Consider the following 17519-nt stretch of genomic DNA (forward strand, 5'->3'; position numbering starts at 1 on the left):
GCGAGCGTCCCGCGCAAGGGCTGCTGGGAGCCGGGCTCGGGCAGCCGCCGCCGCCGCCGCCATGGCGTTCTCGGAGGAGGCGCTGCGGAAGCAGCTGGGCAAGGTGCGCGAGCCCCGGCGGCCGTTGAGGCGTCGCGGCAAGGGGGAGGAGGGGGTGTGCGGAAGATGGCGTCTCGCCTGAAGCAGGAGAGGCGTGGGAGATGCTATGCTTGGCGGCACGCCGTCAGTGACACTTCCCGCGAGTCAGAAAATGAGGCGCTGGGAGGGACGGGCAGAGCGGAGGGGGGTCAGCAGCAGCCGTGTCGTCTTTAGTTTCGTGGTCATCGCATGTAGAAGGCTTCAGTCCCGCTCAGGGTACCGGGAGAGATGGAGCTGTTCAGCCGGGAGAAGGGAAGGCTCCGGGGAGACCCTGGAGCAGTTGCCAGTGCACCCCCCTAAAGGGCGCCTACAAGAAATCTGGAGAGGAACTTTTTACAAGGGCGCATAGGACAAGGGGTAATGACTTAAAATTGAAGGAGGATATATTTAGGTTAGATTTTAGGAAGAAGTTCTTCCCTGTGAGGGTGGTGAGGCCATGGCATAGGTTGCCCAGACAAGCTGTGGCTTCGCAATCCCTGGCAGTGCTCAAGGCAGGGCTTGGAGCAGCCTGGTCTAGTGGAAGGTGTCCGTGGCCATGGCAGGGGGTTGGAACTGGATGAGCTTTCAGATCCCTTCCAACCCAAATCATTCATTGGTTCTGTGATTTACATTCACTTACTGCAGCTGTTTAAATTTCTACTGTGTATAATTTTATTCCTGTGGTTCAGGACACAGTAACATGTGTGATGTGCTGCATGCGACTGAAACTTCACTCTATAGGAAGTTATTAATTTACGGGGTGTGTGGGTGTGTGTGTGTGACAATCCCTGTGTTAATATCTTCACGATTTATAAATACAGATTAATTTTCACAGCATCCATCTGAGGTAAAGATGTTTTAATTTCAATGTGAGAAACTGAGGTATGTGTATTTAAAAAATTTTAGATGCAAAGTGAGAAAGGTCAGTATCTGACTCACCTTAGAAGTCCTCTCATCCTTAGAAAAGAACTAAATATTTAATAGGAATGTCTCATTTTACATTACAAATAAGAAGGGGGTCAGCTGGGGGAAAGATGGCTTTGATTTCACAACCAGCTGTATTGACCTAAATGTATTAAATTTAAATTGCATAGACTTTCGTAACTTAGGCACTTTTGGTTATTTCTTTTTACTGCTTGACTTCGCAGTACCCCGTAAGACTGAACAGGGAGAAGCTAACTAAAAGGTGCTTCTTTTCAGCAGCTTTGTGTTTTCTTCCAAGAAGCAGAAAATAATCATTCCATCCACCTAGCTGTGGTATTGCTGCTGCTTCTGGTGGGGGGCCTTGCTGCAGAGGTTAAAGATTTTAGCTGCTACTTTGTGACAAGCGTTGCAGTGCAGTGGGCAGATCTTTAAGCCACTCTCAGGCTGCAGTTGTGTTTGCTTAGGCAAGGGCTACAGGGCATCTGCGGACTTCCTTAAACGAGAAGTAAATGCCCTAACCTAGAAAACATTCTTCATACCTTTCAGATGTGGGAGGATGCAAAATCTCTTGGAAGTTCAGGTACTGGACTGGCTGGGGACAGGCTAAATAAAGTAGGAGTGATTCATGAGTGCTGATAATTACTTTTAAGATCACATTTCAAGCACTGGTACTTCAGTTAATCTGTAGGCAGGTTTTCTGCAGGCAGGAAAGAGAGATGTATTATTTTGTTGGAATTTTCTCAGCTCTCAAGGACAGTTTAAACATGTAAAAAAAATCCCATAGGCTAATGACTTACACTTAATATGTCTGTGGAAATCGACCTTATGAAACTAGTAACTGTGTCAATAATAAGGTGGCGTCTTTTTTCTAACAGGTTTATATTTTTATATTGTTTTTAATTATTGAGTGCAGAGGAGACTGAATTTATTAGGCTTCTGCTCATACATCTGTAAAGGGGAAGAAATGCTATATAAGGAGTGATGCTCAGGATTTGAGCTCTATTGTAGCACCGGCAGACTTGTGCTACCTTTAAATCTATTTCTTTTTTTTGTATATATATTTTTTAAAATTTATTTCACACCAAAACTATTTATAATCTGCAAGTAATTGTTACCTTCCCCTTCTTGTGTTTCTACCTTCTCTTGGTTCCTTTCCCATATCTCTGGTAATGAAAGAAGCTTTTGAAGTTCAGCATTTTTTTCTCTCCCTTCCCAGTACAAGTTCAGAGACCTGACCATAGAAGAACTGAAGAATGTTAATAAGGCCTACCCAAACTTCACGTTCTCCATGAACGCATACAGTAAGAAGTGATACGGTTACTTTGAACTAATTATGGAGATTCTTAGTTGCCATCAATTTCGGCTGTGTATAATAGAATCTAAATAGTGTTAATACCTTTCATTGTGTTCCAGTCTTTATTTTGACACAGTAAAATTTCTTACACCATGTGACCCTTTTTGAAAGTTCTCCCAAGAATGCATACAAGTAAAAAAATGAAGCAACTCATTCACTAAATTTAATTTTATTTTAACTTGTCAGTAATTATAGAAGATTGATATTCTTTCAAATTCTTTCTATGTAACAGCATTTTTCCCTTATCCCATGATTGTACTGAAAGCATTTTGATGTCTTTAGCTTATCAGGCATAACTTTCAGAATCCCTCAGCCTGAGTGAAAGTCACCAGAATTACCCAGGACAAGGATGTTCAGACATCAAACTGATGATGTGCTTAGCTGTACCAATGCAATTTTCATCAAGATTCTTTCAAGGAATTATATCAAAGGGGGGGGGAACTTTGTAACATTTAAGCCTTGGTTCTTTCAGTAGTGGATTTGATTTCTGAAGAAAAATTTGTTCTGTATAGTGGATTGCTATGCTAGATTCAAAAGGATTTATTATTACTATTTTTTAAAATAGCATTTTTATTTTCAGCCTTCAAGGATGGATCACAGAAGGACCTTCTGAATTTTAGTGGTACTGTTCCAGTGAAATATGGTAAGATAAATCAAATATAATCTCTTTACAAGTTATGAACCTAAATATAAAGTATGTTGGGTACTGCCTCTTAACAGTACACTGTGCAGCTTCATTAAAAATGGCTGTAAAGGATTTTGGATGAATTGGCAGAAGCCACTTCTACTGCAAGTGCCTTCATGCACACACAGATGCTGAAATAAGGCGCTATTAATTAAATGAGTCAACTAACTATTAAAAAAAAATCATGTCCTTTGAGACTGTTTAGGCAAACTTTTTGGTTCTAATGAAGATTGCATGAACTCTACAAACCCTATGCTTGTACAGGCAGTGTCCAAAAATAGCTAGTAGGTAATTCTTTATTTTTTAACTTAAAGCCTTTGAAGTCTGAGATAAAGTTCTTGGTAGATGCCTCTTTGCACCAGTTGTTGAGTCCTAAAATAAGTACAAAATGAGTAGCTGTAAGAGATTTCTTTGCCCAGAAAAGGAGACACGTTAGATAGATAGAATAGGCTGATACAATACTCTGGGAAGCAAAACAACTATGAAGCCTTATATTAAGAAACACACAATAGTAGCACATTAAGTTGATCCAGACAAGTCTGTTCCTATTAACTAGCCAGAGTAACAAACACTTTCCAGTGTGAATCTGGAAAGTGATCCATCAGGCTTTTTCATTTTGTTATTACAAACTGTGAATCACATGCACACATGCCTGGTTTTTAGTGCCTCTTCTCAATGCAGAAGCTAGTAATGGCTTTTATTTTGTGTTTAACAGGTAATTCCTATAACATACCTATTTGTCTGTGGATTCTGGATTCTCATCCCTTTGCTCCCCCCATTTGCTTCTTGAAGCCAACTGTGAACATGGGCATTTCAGTAGGAAAGCATGTTGATGCTCATGGCAGGATTTATTTGCCCTACCTGCAAAACTGGAGCCATGTAAGAGGTGGAGTGGCTGACAGGGGAGGGGGAAGTACTTGGAAATAGTGAACAGTATCTTATGGAGATCAATGGGGAAGAGTAGGTAGGGTTCAGGGCTTTTTGTTTTCTGTATTTTTTTGGATAACCTTAATTATGTAATGATTCTGCAAAGAGAAGCAGAATATTATGCTCTCTTTCAGACAGTCTAAAGCAATTGTAAAGAAGTTTAAAGTGATTGTAAGGAAAATTATTTTAAGCTGAGGAAAAGAGGACTGGCTTTATTACAAAGCAATGTAAGCCTCTGTTTCTATGAATAGTAAGTAATAATATTACGTCAGTTGAGTGACCCTCAAGAAAGTTCAGTGGAAGTTTCTGTCTTTTGTGTATGTCTCAGCAGAACTCTGAAATGTTAGCATAGAGATTCAAAAGCCAGTGCCGTTCCTAAATGATTTTATGCTCTGTATTAAATAACTTACATAAATGTGACTGCCATGCCAGGCCAGTAAAAATTGTTTAATGAATGCTAGTTTTCTGAAATGGATGGGACATATTTCACATTATTGTTATAGAATGGAAACTTTTACTGATTTCTACTGTGTGATTTGCCCAAAGGAGGATTGAATTGTCAAAGCTCCAGACAGCTAAGCTTGTCTGAGAAGACTGAACGATCCTGCCTTGAGCTATGATTTGTCCCATTTATAATATTGGATGTGGCTATATCAAAGGCTTCCATATGTTCGTGGATGCTTTCAAAAACTAGTTGCACTAATAATTTAAATTTTATAATTCCTTTTTGTTAAATTCCTTTTAATCTATACTCCTGTTTGGAAATTACCTTCTTGTAGAGTAGTGCTTTTTTTCCCTTAAGTGTTTATGTGTTAAGGGTGTCAAGATTTATAATTTGAATAAATTTTGTATAGTTAGGATCTTTATGAACTCCTGCTGGTTACAGCTGATACCACTCCATGGAATAGCTACTCAACTGTTTTGTCTTCTGTATTGCTATATTTCAGCCTAAATCAACTGTCATTGGATTAATCAGGGAAATGATTGCAAAATTTGAGGAAGAGCTCCCTTTGTATTCACTGTCATCTTCTGATGCAGCTAGGCAATCGGAACTTCTCTCCTACATTGCAAAGATTACTGAAGGTGCAGATGTTTTCATATCTTTGTTAGTAATGTTCTTACACAGTGTATGCTTTGTTTATTGTTATTAGTTGATATCACAAAGATTCCTACGCAATTTTAATATCTGAGGTTTTAGTGTTTGCATGTCCATAGTGCTTGGTATTTTCTTTGTATAATCAAAAGTGCCTATTTTTGAACAGAGAGCTCAGATTCTCTTCATTTGAGTAAGCAGCTCATTTTGCATTTAAGCTTACTGAAAAATTCTGTAGACTTGGTACTACTCATTTCCTGGAAATTACTGCAGCAAAACTCAATATGAGATCTTGTGTAAGAGAAATGTGATTTTATTATAAACAAGTTGATTTTACCAAATCATAATCATTCATTCTCTCAGATCTCATTCACTCATACTCTCACATCCACAGTCATAAGCCCTGAGACCCGTCTGACCACAGTCACTGGTGTGCAACACTAAGGACAAGGAGTGCTGGCTGTTGAGTCCATATCATGTCTCTTGGGTTCTTCTTGTTCAGTGGTGACAAGTTGATTTTGGACTTGACTTTTATACCCTTCAGGAGTGGATGCCATTTGGCATTTTTGCCTCATTACTTTATCTCACCCATTGTAAGTCTTGGGCAAAATTCCAGATTTTCACAGTTCTCGTGTTTTCTTTATATGGGTATTTTATGGGTCCTGTTGTTGTTCATCCTGACACATTTTCTTTAGTTCAGTGTTTTCTTCTTCCTTCTTTTAGTGAAATCATGATGGTGATCTGTGGCACCTAGTGCAAACTTTCCCCTTTAACCCTTTCCTGCTATTTCTTCTGATAATCGTATACACACACATGCTTGTGAGCACACATGCATGTCCACACAATTCACGTTGCTAGGCAATCAATGTTTCTGTTACAAATCTCTCTGCCTTATACTCAGAATTGTTGTGTTACCAGTAACATTGGCTAAAGAATCTCAGATCATTGTATTTTAATCAGATTCCATTTTCCATCAAATTCCAGTCTCTCTCACTCCCCCCCTGCTCCTGCTTCCAGAGGGATGGGGAGGAGTAAGAGAGAGACTGCATGGTTCTGATTTACAGCTGGGCTTAAACGACGACACATGTCTTTTCAAAATATGAGATCTTTTACAAATGTTATGACTGTGGTATATATTCACACCTGTAACAGTAGCAAAGGGAGTATTGTTTGTATGGTCTTAGTGCCTAGCTTCTTGGTGTTGTTATGCTCGTATTTTCTACTTGGTGAAAAAAAAACATTCTTACCCAGAGAGGAATATTTGTGTTTTACACCTTGCAAGTTGTGATTAATTTTCTGTGGTCACACTTGACCACTATTTTGAAAAAGTTTATGTAATTTGGTTTAACTCTGGCACAACTATGATCCTTTAAGAAGCAGCAATGCTTGTATTGATACAGTGTGGACCAGTACTAAAGTCTGTGGTTTTCTTTTAATTGTAGGAGAAACTGACTTGAAATCAAAGAGTAAAATTGGTGGAGGCAAAAATGAAGGATGTATTAACAAAATTACTATTGTTGGAGCGGGAGAACTTGGCATTGCGTGTGTGCTAGCAGTTGCAGCAAAGGTATGTAATTATTATAAATAGCAACAGCCCTAATTAATAGACAGGTTTCAGTTTAGTTCTTAGTGTCTGACTCATAGAAATAACTCAGCAGTTTCAATAACTTGTAAGCCATGTGACTGCTTCTCTCATTTGCCTCATCAGTTAACTCAGGGACACACAGAAGTGTTGGTTTCTGCCCCGTTTTCTCAGTCACCTTTTAAATACAAAAGGTTGAATATTGAATTCACATATTTTGAAAATTTTTACTTAAAGGATTCTTGCCTAAGTAGTAGCCTCTTACCATCAGGATCTTCCAGTCCCCTGGAAAAGGATAGTCTCTAGATGGTCTGCACTTCATTGTGGCTGTACGCTCAGAGACATCAGTAACACCAACATTTAGAACTTCCCAGAGATTGTTTTGTGAGGTTTTTGTTTGTTTCATAATAAGTTATTTTGCAATTAAACTCACTAAACTGAATTGTTTCTTTTGTGATTTGGCAGTAATTTTGATCAGCAATTTTGTTTGTTATATACACAGTACAACAAACACTGGAATTGGAGCAACACAGGGTTATGTTCCTTACCCCTACAAGAACAAAATTTTGTTTATTGTTCATCTGCATTACTTTTATTAATACAGGGTAGTGCAAACAAGGTGGTTCTTTTGGATCTTTCTGAAGGTGCAGCAAAAGGAGGAACCATGGACTTGGACATCTTTGCTTTGCCAAACGTGGAGATCAGCAAAGGTATTAGATGTTGTTTCTGTAATGGGAACAAATATATACTGTGTGTGGTTGTGCTCATTTTAATGAGAGCAGGACACCTGGGGAGATACAGAGATTCTGGTGTATAGGCCATCTTTTTAAACTTAGGATGTTCTTTTTCCATAGCTTCTTACTTTTCTTCTTCTTTTCAGGGTAGAATTGTTAAGAGAAGCCTCAGCAAAGCTTGCATCACTTTTATTTCAGGCTTTTTTCATTCTGTTTATAGAGGTAGAGGTATGTGAGTCTGTACTTCCAAGGTAAGAGGCTAATACTGAAATTGGACTCGTGCAGAAATATAGAGAAGCCAAGCTATTACTTAGAATCATAGAATCATAGAATCATAGAACAGTTAGGGTTGGAAAGGACCTCAAGATCATCTAGTTCCAACCCCCCTGCCATGGGCAGGGACACCTCACACTAAACCATATCACCCAAGGCCTCGTCCAACCTGGCCTTGAACACTGCCAGGGATGGAGCATTCACAACCTCCCTGGGCAACCTATTCCAGTGCCTCACCACCCTAACAGGAAAGAATTTCCTCCTTATATCCAATCTAAACTTCCCCTGGTTCAGTTTTAACCCGTTACCCCTTGTGCTGTCACTACAGTCCCTAATGAAGAGTCCCTCCCCAGCATCCCTATAGGCCCCCTTCAGATACTGGAAGGCTGCTATGAGGTCTCCACGCAGCCTTCTCTTCTCCAGGCTGAACAGCCCCAACTTCCTCAGCCTGTCTTCATATGGGAGGTGCTCCAGTCCCCTGATCATCCTCGTGGCCCTTCTCTGGACTTGTTCCAACAGTTCCATGTCCTTTTTATGTTGAGGACACCAGAACTGCACACAATACTCCACCTGAGGTTTCACAAGAGCAGAGTAAAGAGGCAGGGTCACCCCCTTCGACCTGCTGGTCACGCTCCTTTTGATGCAGCCCAGGATATGGTTGGCTTTCTGGGCTGCAAGTGCACACTGCTGGCTCATCTTCATTTTCTCATCAACCAACACCCCCAAGTCTTTCTCCGCAGGGCTGCTCTGAATCTCTTCTCTACCCAATCTGTAGCTGTGCCTGGGATTGCTCCGACCCAGGTGTAGGACCTTGCACTTGGCATGGTTAAACTTCATAAGGTTGGCATCAGCCCACCTCACAAGTGTGTCAAGGTCCCTCTGGATGGCATTTCTTCAGAGCCATAAGTAGAGAGAGGGAAGGAAGGGGTATGCAAGTATGTGTGTGCTGAGCAATCAGAGGTAGCTATGAGAGCAGTGTTTTTAAGGCTAGTAAGTAAAGGTAAATTTCAAAGTGCTACTTTGCTAGATTGATGGTCATTAAGCATGTACATGGCCAATAGTTCTTAATCACCATCACTGCATATTCAAACAATTAGTTCTTAACAATCTTGTCCTCAGCTGTGAGTGTACAACTCAAGTCAATACCATGTCTCCGTAACTAGTGGTGGTGGCTAGTCTTAGATGGTCTTAGTAGCAGAGGTTGAGGTGGTGTGGCTCAAAAGCTCTTCCACAGGGAAAGCTGGAACTGAATTGAGCAACTTCACCATTCTTCCTCACTTGTATGTTGTGGTTTTATGTCCTTGTGCCCTCTGCAAGATGATTTTTTTTTTTTCCCCTGTGCTTCTGATGTGCTTTTTCTTATTTTGGAGACAGGGACTTGTTCTGGTTTCACCAAGCATCTTAGCTGCTTATTCCACACCTGTCATTGCCTGCTCTACATTCTTTCATCTGTTTTGCAGGTTTTACTGCTAGCACATTTTTTTCCTGAACCCTGGTTGTGTAACTGTACCACAAATCTCTGCGCCTTTGCAATTACCTATTATATATTTACATTTGGGTAGAAAAAGCTTGTTGCTAGCTGTGCTGTTAGTAGTGTTAAAATACTACAAAATGCTTAGACAGTCACCTGTTATTTTAGTATGCTTACATCTAGTCTTGGGGCAAAGTGATATTAATTATATCCCGCTTAGTATGCTTCCAATATGTTTCCAGTGCAGTAGGCCTCTGCTTTAGCTTCAGGTGGTTTCAGAAGTGGTGTGACAGTCAAATTACATTGTTATTGTGCCCAAGCTGATCACCTATGTGGTACTTAGATATTCAGTTACCCCCTCAAGGTGTCGCTGACAGTTGGGAGACTAAAACTCCTTAATTACCAATGTAGCATTAAGAAGCAGGCACTTCTTTATTGCAGCGCTTGGTGGGATTTCCACAAATCAAGCACACCCAATGCCGATTTCACCATTACAATTATAATAATCTGCTGTGTCATTCTCTTCTGTTACTATGCTTGCATGGAGGAAGGGTCTTCACCTGGGCAAGGGTGTACTTAATCTGTGGGTGTGTTTTTTAGTATTATAATAAAGGCAGTTTACTTCAGGACACCTTAAAAGTAAGTTTTGTTGCCAAGTTTCAGATAACTCATCCTGTATACAATAGACCCTAGGTGCTCTGGTTATGGTCTAGAGAGTATAGGGACTAAGCCTAACATGTTAGAGAGAACAGGGATTTCAAGCAATGCAGCATCTGATTTCAAGCAGAACAGCAACCCATGCTAACATAAGGCTAACCTAAATCAAGATGTTCCTATAGCTAACTGTTTAACAAACAAACACAAAATATAAAAAGATTCAGTAAAAGTTAAGATAATCTGTAACAAAGGCAGTTTTGACTTAAGAATTTCTTCAACAAATATGGTTGTGTCTTTTCTTGAGCTAATAAATACATGCATTTTACTTAAATAGACTTTTGGAACAGTTTTTATGATTGTCTACATGTCCTTGCTTAAGCTATAAAATTAAAAAAAAATAAATATAGAAACCTCAGATAAACGAAGGCTTTCCCCTTATTTAAAAATTATTTAAAAATTTTCTTTATATTTTCAGATTTTTCTGCTTCGGCTGATTCAAAAGTTGTGGTACTTACAGTTAATTCTCTGGGTAATGCTCAAACTTATCTTGATGTCATACAAAGCAATGTGGATTTGTTCAGAGGAATTATTCCAGCAATATCACACTACAGTCAGAACACTGTTCTCCTTGTTGCTTCTCATCCAGGTATATTGGTACTTCACCTAATGTTCTATCCCTCAGCTGGCTTTTTCTTTTGGCCATTTAAAAATGTTGCTGCTGAATACACCCAGCAGTCAAAAATTCTTGCTACTCTGAAAGATGTTTTCATTTTCACCTTTGAGCAGGACTCTGTCTTTGAGGGTTTTTTTCTTTACTGTTACCAAGATAAAAGAAAATAGTGTACTTTGAGTAAAAGGTATGTATTTCTGTGTGTTTCTGTGCCTAGTTTCAACATGAGTGTATCTACAAGATTAGCATCCATTGGGTGTTGTCTTGTCAGTTGTGAGTTTTACGTATATGTTTCTCCTGTGTTGTAAGGATAAATGCATGTGTGTTACATGCCATACATGATCACACACACAGACTACTGATGTCCATAATACAGTGTTGATAGTAAATATCACATCTATGTTTTCGTGGAAAGTTTAAATCTGTTGCACCAGTGACACTGTGAACTAAGGCAAAGCAAAAATCCTACCTAAAATAAATGTGAGCATCTCTGTCCTGTAAACACACTGAAGACAGCCCTTCTCTATATCTCAAGTGCTTCTTGCCCTTCCTATCATTTAAATCTGTGAAGATGGAAAAGAGATGCCAAATGTAAAGAAATTAAATACTGTCTGAATTAAATTTAGAAGCATGTGAGATTTTTGGTAAAGGAAGTGTGGTGACTCATTCGGAAGTTCCATTGGACTGTTCTTTAAGCTTTATTTAGGCTGTGAATTTTGTTCACCTCTTCCTCACCTGACTTGGTGGTTTAGGTTGAAATAAACTACTGATATGTCCTTACATGCTCATACCTTTTCTAAAGTAAATTTGGTCCTGAGTTTTGGGGAATTGTGAGTCATAGTTCACAGTTGTGTTGAATTTTGAGTGGTCTTTCATTGTCAACCTATTTTTCTTTTTCACATACAGTTGAAGTAATGACATATGTGTCATGGAAGCTGAGTGGGTTTCCCAAAAACAGAGTTATTGGAGTAGGTGCTAACCTAGATACTGAGAGATTTCAGAATATACTGGCAAACCTTTTGAAAGCGCAGGTGTTGGCAAAAGATGCTTGGATCATTGGTGAACAAGGGGAAAACAAAGGTAAAGTGATACTTTATATAATGTCCTGGCAGTGCTTAAGTAATTGAGTAATAAATGAATAATTGAGAAAAGCAATGCAGGCAGTCATAAGCAGGGTGGTAGATATTCATAATAATGGTTCCAAATAATGCAGTTTTGGTGTGTGCCCAAGACTGTGGACCTGGAGTGGTAGCAAAAGTATTTGACACTTGTCATAGTTAAAAAAAAAGAAGATAATACAACCTCAAATGCTTTTTATTTGGTAAAACAATACAGGTTAGAGGTACTGAGAAAAGAAGGACATGTAGTATAATATATGGTAGGTTGCTGCTCATGTAGGAATTATTACATATTACTTCATTTTTTAAGCAAGTCTCTGGCCAGGTGCTGCTATGGAGTTTATTTCAGCAGCCCTGGGAGCCTTAGAAGGTTGTTAGCTGTATTTGGGTTGTTGTGCAGGAAGGACAGTGTGGAAAGCTTGAATTTATTACTAGTATGATTATTTTTTTTTTTATTCTCACCTTACCTGGTACCTATTTTAGTCACTGCTTAGATGTGCATTTAAATATTGTTTCTATTTAGTACCAGCGTGGACCAGTTGTAATTTAGCTGCAGCTCAAGCAGAAGGAATGGCTGCTCATAACTCAAGGGAAACAGTGGCTAACAGGTAACACCATTACAATCTCAATTCTTTTTCTTCGCATTTAGGCACTTGGTGTTTGCAGAGGCTTTTTCCTCAGCTCTTTATGAAGAGGAGGAAGTTTGCCCTAAAATGTTCACATATTGAGTCTACAGGAATTTGTAGGTCTGGGTGTTACTCACTTTCAGATATGTGTATATGGCCACTCTTTTTCTGAAATTCTTAATAATGTTGTACCTGTGATGATCTAAGGACAAGACAAGCTTTGTAGAATATACACTAAAAATATGAGAGCTGCCAGATCAATCGTGTGTGGGGTTTTAAAGTAATTCTTCATTCTCTTCTGTTGTTTTCCAAACCAGAAATCATGTTTTTATAGTACACTTTACTTGATATGGTGCCTTAATCTGTCTATTGAATTTTACACATAAACCAGATAGGAACAATTAAAATCTAAGCATCATGTTTTTCTCCTTTTCCTGATTTATATAGAGCTATGGAAGTTCTAAAGGGAAAAGGTCAGAGATCTTGGTCTGTTGGGCTCTCGGTTGCTGATTTGACTGACAGTATACTGAAAGATAAAAGAAAGGTTCATTCTGTATCAACTCTGGCAAAGGTAAATGTGTTAATATCTTTTGGTTGGCACTAAAATTTTATTATTTATATTGGATATAACTATTAATTTTAGCAGCACAGACCTCTCACTTAAAGAGGTGTTCTGAAGTAGCTCTACTTCTGTTACTTTCTTCCAACAACAGTTTTCAAATTCCAGTCCAAAAATAAACAAAAGTCAATTATTGTGTTAATCTGAAACCAATATAAAAAGTGGATTATTCTCCCAAAGATACAAGACTCCAGTGGGGAAATATTCAAAGTTGCTGACCAGCTCTCCCAGAATAGCTGGATTAGGTAAATGAAGAGAAATGTGTGTGTTGCAGTCTCCCAGTGCGCTCAGTATTGAATGTAGACTTGTCCAGGGGCCAGAAGAGCTCAGTATCTTTTATGAAAGTATAAAATGCATTTTCTGCCAATATTTTATTTGACCAGCTTTGAAGTGGCTGGTTTTTTACTCAGTGATACTTTATATTGAGAAGATCATGAAGCTACATTTATCTTCAAACAAAGTTCTGTCTATAATTTTAAGTTTATCCTGAGAGGCTTCATTAAAGCATGAAGTCATTTCATGTAAGGAAAGTAAATCCCATGTAGAAACATGTACTTGTCACTTCTATTTACAGGCTTCACAAGGGTGATTTGCAGGTCCCGGTGCAGGGAAATTGAGCAGGCTGCTTATTGCATTGAGTACAGAGATATACCTAATTTCATCATTATGCTTTCAAGTAGTGTTTTTAATCATTTATGAATTATTAATTTACGAATGATAAATGCAAATACAGAGGAGTAACAAGTCTCTTAAACTGCAGAGTAAGTACAGAATGTAAAATTTCCCATACAGATCCTAAGAAGAAACAAAATTTGCAGTGTAAACTTGAATTACAGGGATATAAGTTCAGTGAAGGTTCTCACAGAATGCATATGGGATCAATAATTGAAAAACGTTCCCTGGACAGCGTTCTCTGGCTGCATTTTTAAATTTCATCTGTGAAGTCCTGAAAGAACTAGTAATACTGTCCTAGCAAGCATCCTTGCTTCTTCTACCTAACAAACTGGTTAAACAGGTTTTTGTAGGATAAACTTTGCCTGCAATATAGAGGTCTGCTTTACCTGTATTATGAAACTCCTCCAAATGTGGCATGGTTCAAGATATTTTTTTTATCTGTACAATAATATTTTACAGTTTCTGTTCAGTAGCCTATTGCACAGGATTTAAAATAACTCACATGTGACCTATAAAAAAACATGCCACATGATGGAATATCCTTGCATAAGTAAAATCAATTTATTCGATGTAGTTCCATGCTTCAGGCAAAGCTGAAACTAAGTAACTGTTTGACAGTGTACTTTGCATGTTGTTTCAGGGATGCTGCAATATAAACAGTGAAGTATTCTTAAGTCTGCCATGTGTTCTTGGAACCAATGGGATGATTGAAATGGTCAAACTAGAAGAAGATCCACTAGTGCAAGAGAAACTGCAGAGCACTGCAGGATCAATTAATGACCTTCAGCAGCAACTGAAACTGTAAGCAAGTGCAAGGGAAGCCACAGTGTCTGCTTGCAGAAGTCAAAGATTAGCTAGATGGAAAGAGTTGCTTGGTATATATGGATTTCTATGTAGAACAAGGTGTTTTTTTACTTTACTGTCAAAAAATGCTTTCTCACTTTTGATTTAAATTATTTAATACTGCACAGTAACTGCTTATTTGAAAAGTGCACTTTTGGTAGCCAAAATGAGGAGGGTAATGTGGAAAAATGTTTTACCTAAATTCAGGTGACTTCTGCCTGTGGTTTTTTGTTGCTGATTATAGCCTGGTTCTTAGGTTATTCTTAGCTCTTTGCACCTCATTAGGAGACATCCTAGGAGTGGGGCTTACCCAGCTCTGCAGAAACTCCAGAGAGCAGATCCCACCAGAACTCTTCCTCCTGGTATTTAAGTGCTTCACTACGGGCTCATTTAGAACATGGTCATACTCCAGGTCTTCAGGGCACTCAGAGATGCAGTTTGATAGCTCAATCTTCCATGCCTATTGCTCTTATGTGGACTCCTGCTTGCTACTAAGGGATAAAAAGGTAAAAGCATGACATTAACAATACCCTTCAAACATGAAATATTGGTATGAATTTCTGTTTAATGATGTCTGAGATTTTGTGATCATGATTTGTTTGCTGTTATTTTGGGAGGAAGTTCAGAGCACTAAAGTGTCTGCAGTTCTTGGTACGTACAACACACCCTGTGTGGCACTGGAACAGGTGCTCTTCCTGAGCAGGAGGAACAGGGGGTGGGCTTCAAATAAAGATTAAAATTCTGGCAGTTAAGTAATGCAGAAGTATCTGTGAGCTCAGGCCTTCATCCCAAGCCAGCTGATGTCAGTAGGCTTTACATCAGCCCAAGGAGAATACAACTGCTTGAGATGGGAAACCAAGTATGAAGTGAAAAAGCAGGATGTGGATTTTTAGGTATATCAAAGAGCACATGTTTTTCAGATGAAAGGTTTATTGGGCTCTAACCTCTTGATTTGCTGCACTGGTAAAATACTATATTCATCCTAACCATACCTCAGCACTACACTGCAGGCAGAGGAGGCATGTGAGCTCCGCTTCTGCTGTGGGCAGTGTAGAAACTTCATTCCACATCTGTGTCTTGAGGGCTGACTGGTTAAATACTGATGAAGCTTTCTAAGCTCACGCAGTATCTGTGTCAGTGCAAAATCTATTCCTTAGTGCCTTCCAGTTGTGTCTCACAAAAAGCCAGCCTTACACAGAATTCTGAGTTATACTGATTTCTGAATTAAGATAAAAATATAAAAAGAACCCTTAAATAATTCAGATTTTTTCATTGAATACTCAAATTTCCTCTTTGTGGTGGGCACTGATATGACAAAATTAGTGATGGATACAGCTGGCCAACTTTGCGGCTATATTATATATTCCAATACAACAGCTGGACTTTGGGGGCTGTTTTTTAATCTCTTCAGAAAAAAAAACCAGCATAAAATAATGTGCTTATGTTGTTCTTTGAGATGTTTTTAACATGCTGACCATTTATTCTCATGTGAATAGTCAGGGTGTTTTGTTTATTTGGGGGCGTTTTATTACTACTTTTCATCATAAAAGGCTGTAAACTGTTTCAGGTATGTTTTTTAGCTCGATGCTTCTGTCCTGGCTGTTAGTCGTGTTTATATTGAAAAGCAACCGAAGGGCCCCAGCACTTTCCCTTCTCGCATGGAATGAATTCCCAGAAACACTTTTACAATAAACCGCCCTCCAGACCCGTGTTCCGTGCAGTTTTCGGTACCCCGACTGACCCTCAGGCGCCGGTACCTCCCGCCGCTGGCGCCCGCCACCCTCTGACCCGTCGCAGAACTGTCGTCACGGCCGGGCGGAAGTGGGGTCGCTGCCGGAAGCGGGTTCTTGGGCGCTTCCTGTTTTTATGTAGAGGGCGGCTGGGCTGGGCTGGGCCGGGCTGGGCCGGGCCGGGCCGGTGGGGTGTGTGGCGTGTGGCGGCGGCGGCACCACCACCACCACCACCACCACCGGGAGCGGAGCCTGGGTGGAGGAGGGACCGGCCGCCATGGCGGTCTCCGAGAGCCAGCTCAAGAAAATGCTCGCCAAGGTAATGGCGCTTCCGCGGGCACGGAGAGCCCCCTACCAGCCCTACATGCTCGGTTCGGTGGCTGCAGGCGTCTCCTCCCCGCCCCCTCCCCGGGTCCATCGGGCGGGGTGGCCTCTGGGTCGAGCCGGCGGCAGCCTCAGCCCGGGGGCTGGGCGGAGGGGAGAAGGGTCTTGTCCGCGGCCTGGTGCGGGCTGTCCGCGGTGTTCGGTGATGGCCTCGTGTCTCCTGCGGCCTCTGCGCTGGCCTCGGGAGCGGTCGGGTCTCTAACCATTCTCCTCAGCACGGGTGGTTACGGACACTCGCGAGCCTGCGAGGAGCTTCGGGGTAGTCGCATCGGCTGCCGGACCGAACAGTGTAAAATGGTTGTGTGCAGCCGCCTGGAAACTGTAAATTGAGTTAGTTTGTAAAGGGAAGTATGGTGCACCGAAATCTCGGATATACTGTTACTTGTAGTCCTGTGAAACTTTAGTTCTGGGTTAGGATGTTACCAGTAAAAGCTAAGTAGAAACCGTTTGCCTAGCTGGGGCTGTCACACAGTGAAGTGGATCAGAACTACAGTGTGGTTGTAGGGCTATAGGGCACCATGTGTGTTCACTGCTCAAATGTAGGTGGAAGGCAAGTTCAGCTTCACTGACAAGGATGAAGACGGGCTTTTTTGTCGTCCTTGTTTAAAGAACCAAGAAAATTTCTTGAAAGGTAAATCATTAGTCACTGATTAATACAGAGCCAAGCAGTGTTGTGTGACGCTTCCGGTGAAAACAGGGCTATGGCCAGCAGCCTGAAATGAAAATCCCTACTTTTTAATTTTTTTTAACTTCATCACAATAAAACCACTGTCAAGAGACTATATTTCTGCTTTTCTTTTTAGTGGTGGTTACCAGGAAGAATGGCCATAAGGTTAAAGAGCTGCACTGCTTGGTGAACCAGCTCTCTGCTGGCCAGGAGCATGCCCTTTATTGTCTGTGGATTATAGTTCTGAGGTTGTTAAATTCTGTAGTAGTGTGTCTGGTTTACTGAACCTCTGTGCTATGAGTTACTCCCTGCTCCTGATTAAAGGGAAGGAGTGAAACCAGTATTATGACAGATAATATCGTGCCTTGAA

General features: G+C 40.3%; 2 protein-coding genes across 5 annotated transcripts in view; both read left to right on the top strand.

The window, feature by feature from the left end:
• The window catches only part of UEVLD (UEV and lactate/malate dehyrogenase domains), an 18093-nt gene continuing 574 nt past the window's right edge, over positions 1-17519 (top strand). Inside the window, exons 1-12 of one of the 4 annotated variants that reach the window (XM_062628157.1) lie at positions 1-103; positions 2258-2342; positions 2976-3038; positions 3796-3959; positions 4955-5090; positions 6543-6667; positions 7287-7392; positions 10293-10463; positions 11394-11567; positions 12129-12213; positions 12679-12802; positions 14166-14326. In XM_062628157.1, coding sequence (XP_062484141.1) covers positions 62-103; positions 2258-2342; positions 2976-3038; positions 3796-3959; positions 4955-5090; positions 6543-6667; positions 7287-7392; positions 10293-10463; positions 11394-11567; positions 12129-12213; positions 12679-12802; positions 14166-14326 — 1436 coding nt within the window. In that variant the 5' untranslated portion in view covers positions 1-61. Of the gene's footprint in view, positions 104-941; positions 965-2257; positions 2343-2975; positions 3039-3795; positions 3960-4954; positions 5091-6542; positions 6668-7286; positions 7393-10292; positions 10675-11393; positions 11568-12128; positions 12214-12678; positions 12803-14165; positions 14327-17519 lie in introns of those variants that run through there. The other 3 variants (XM_062628158.1, XM_062628160.1, XM_062628159.1) reach the window with 3 other exon arrangements.
• TSG101 (tumor susceptibility 101) overlaps positions 16333-17519 on the top strand; it is a 17393-nt gene continuing 16206 nt past the window's right edge. The window contains exon 1 of the mRNA XM_062628161.1: positions 16333-16417. Coding sequence (XP_062484145.1) covers positions 16376-16417 — 42 coding nt within the window. The 5' untranslated portion in view covers positions 16333-16375. The remainder of the gene's footprint in view (positions 16418-17519) is intronic.

The sequence above is a fragment of the Pezoporus occidentalis genome, unplaced genomic scaffold (assembly GCF_034315485.1).
Source record: "Pezoporus occidentalis ecotype Australia unplaced genomic scaffold, CSIRO_AGI_Poc_V1 ctg31, whole genome shotgun sequence".
Lineage (NCBI taxonomy): Eukaryota > Metazoa > Chordata > Aves > Psittaciformes > Psittacidae > Pezoporus > Pezoporus occidentalis.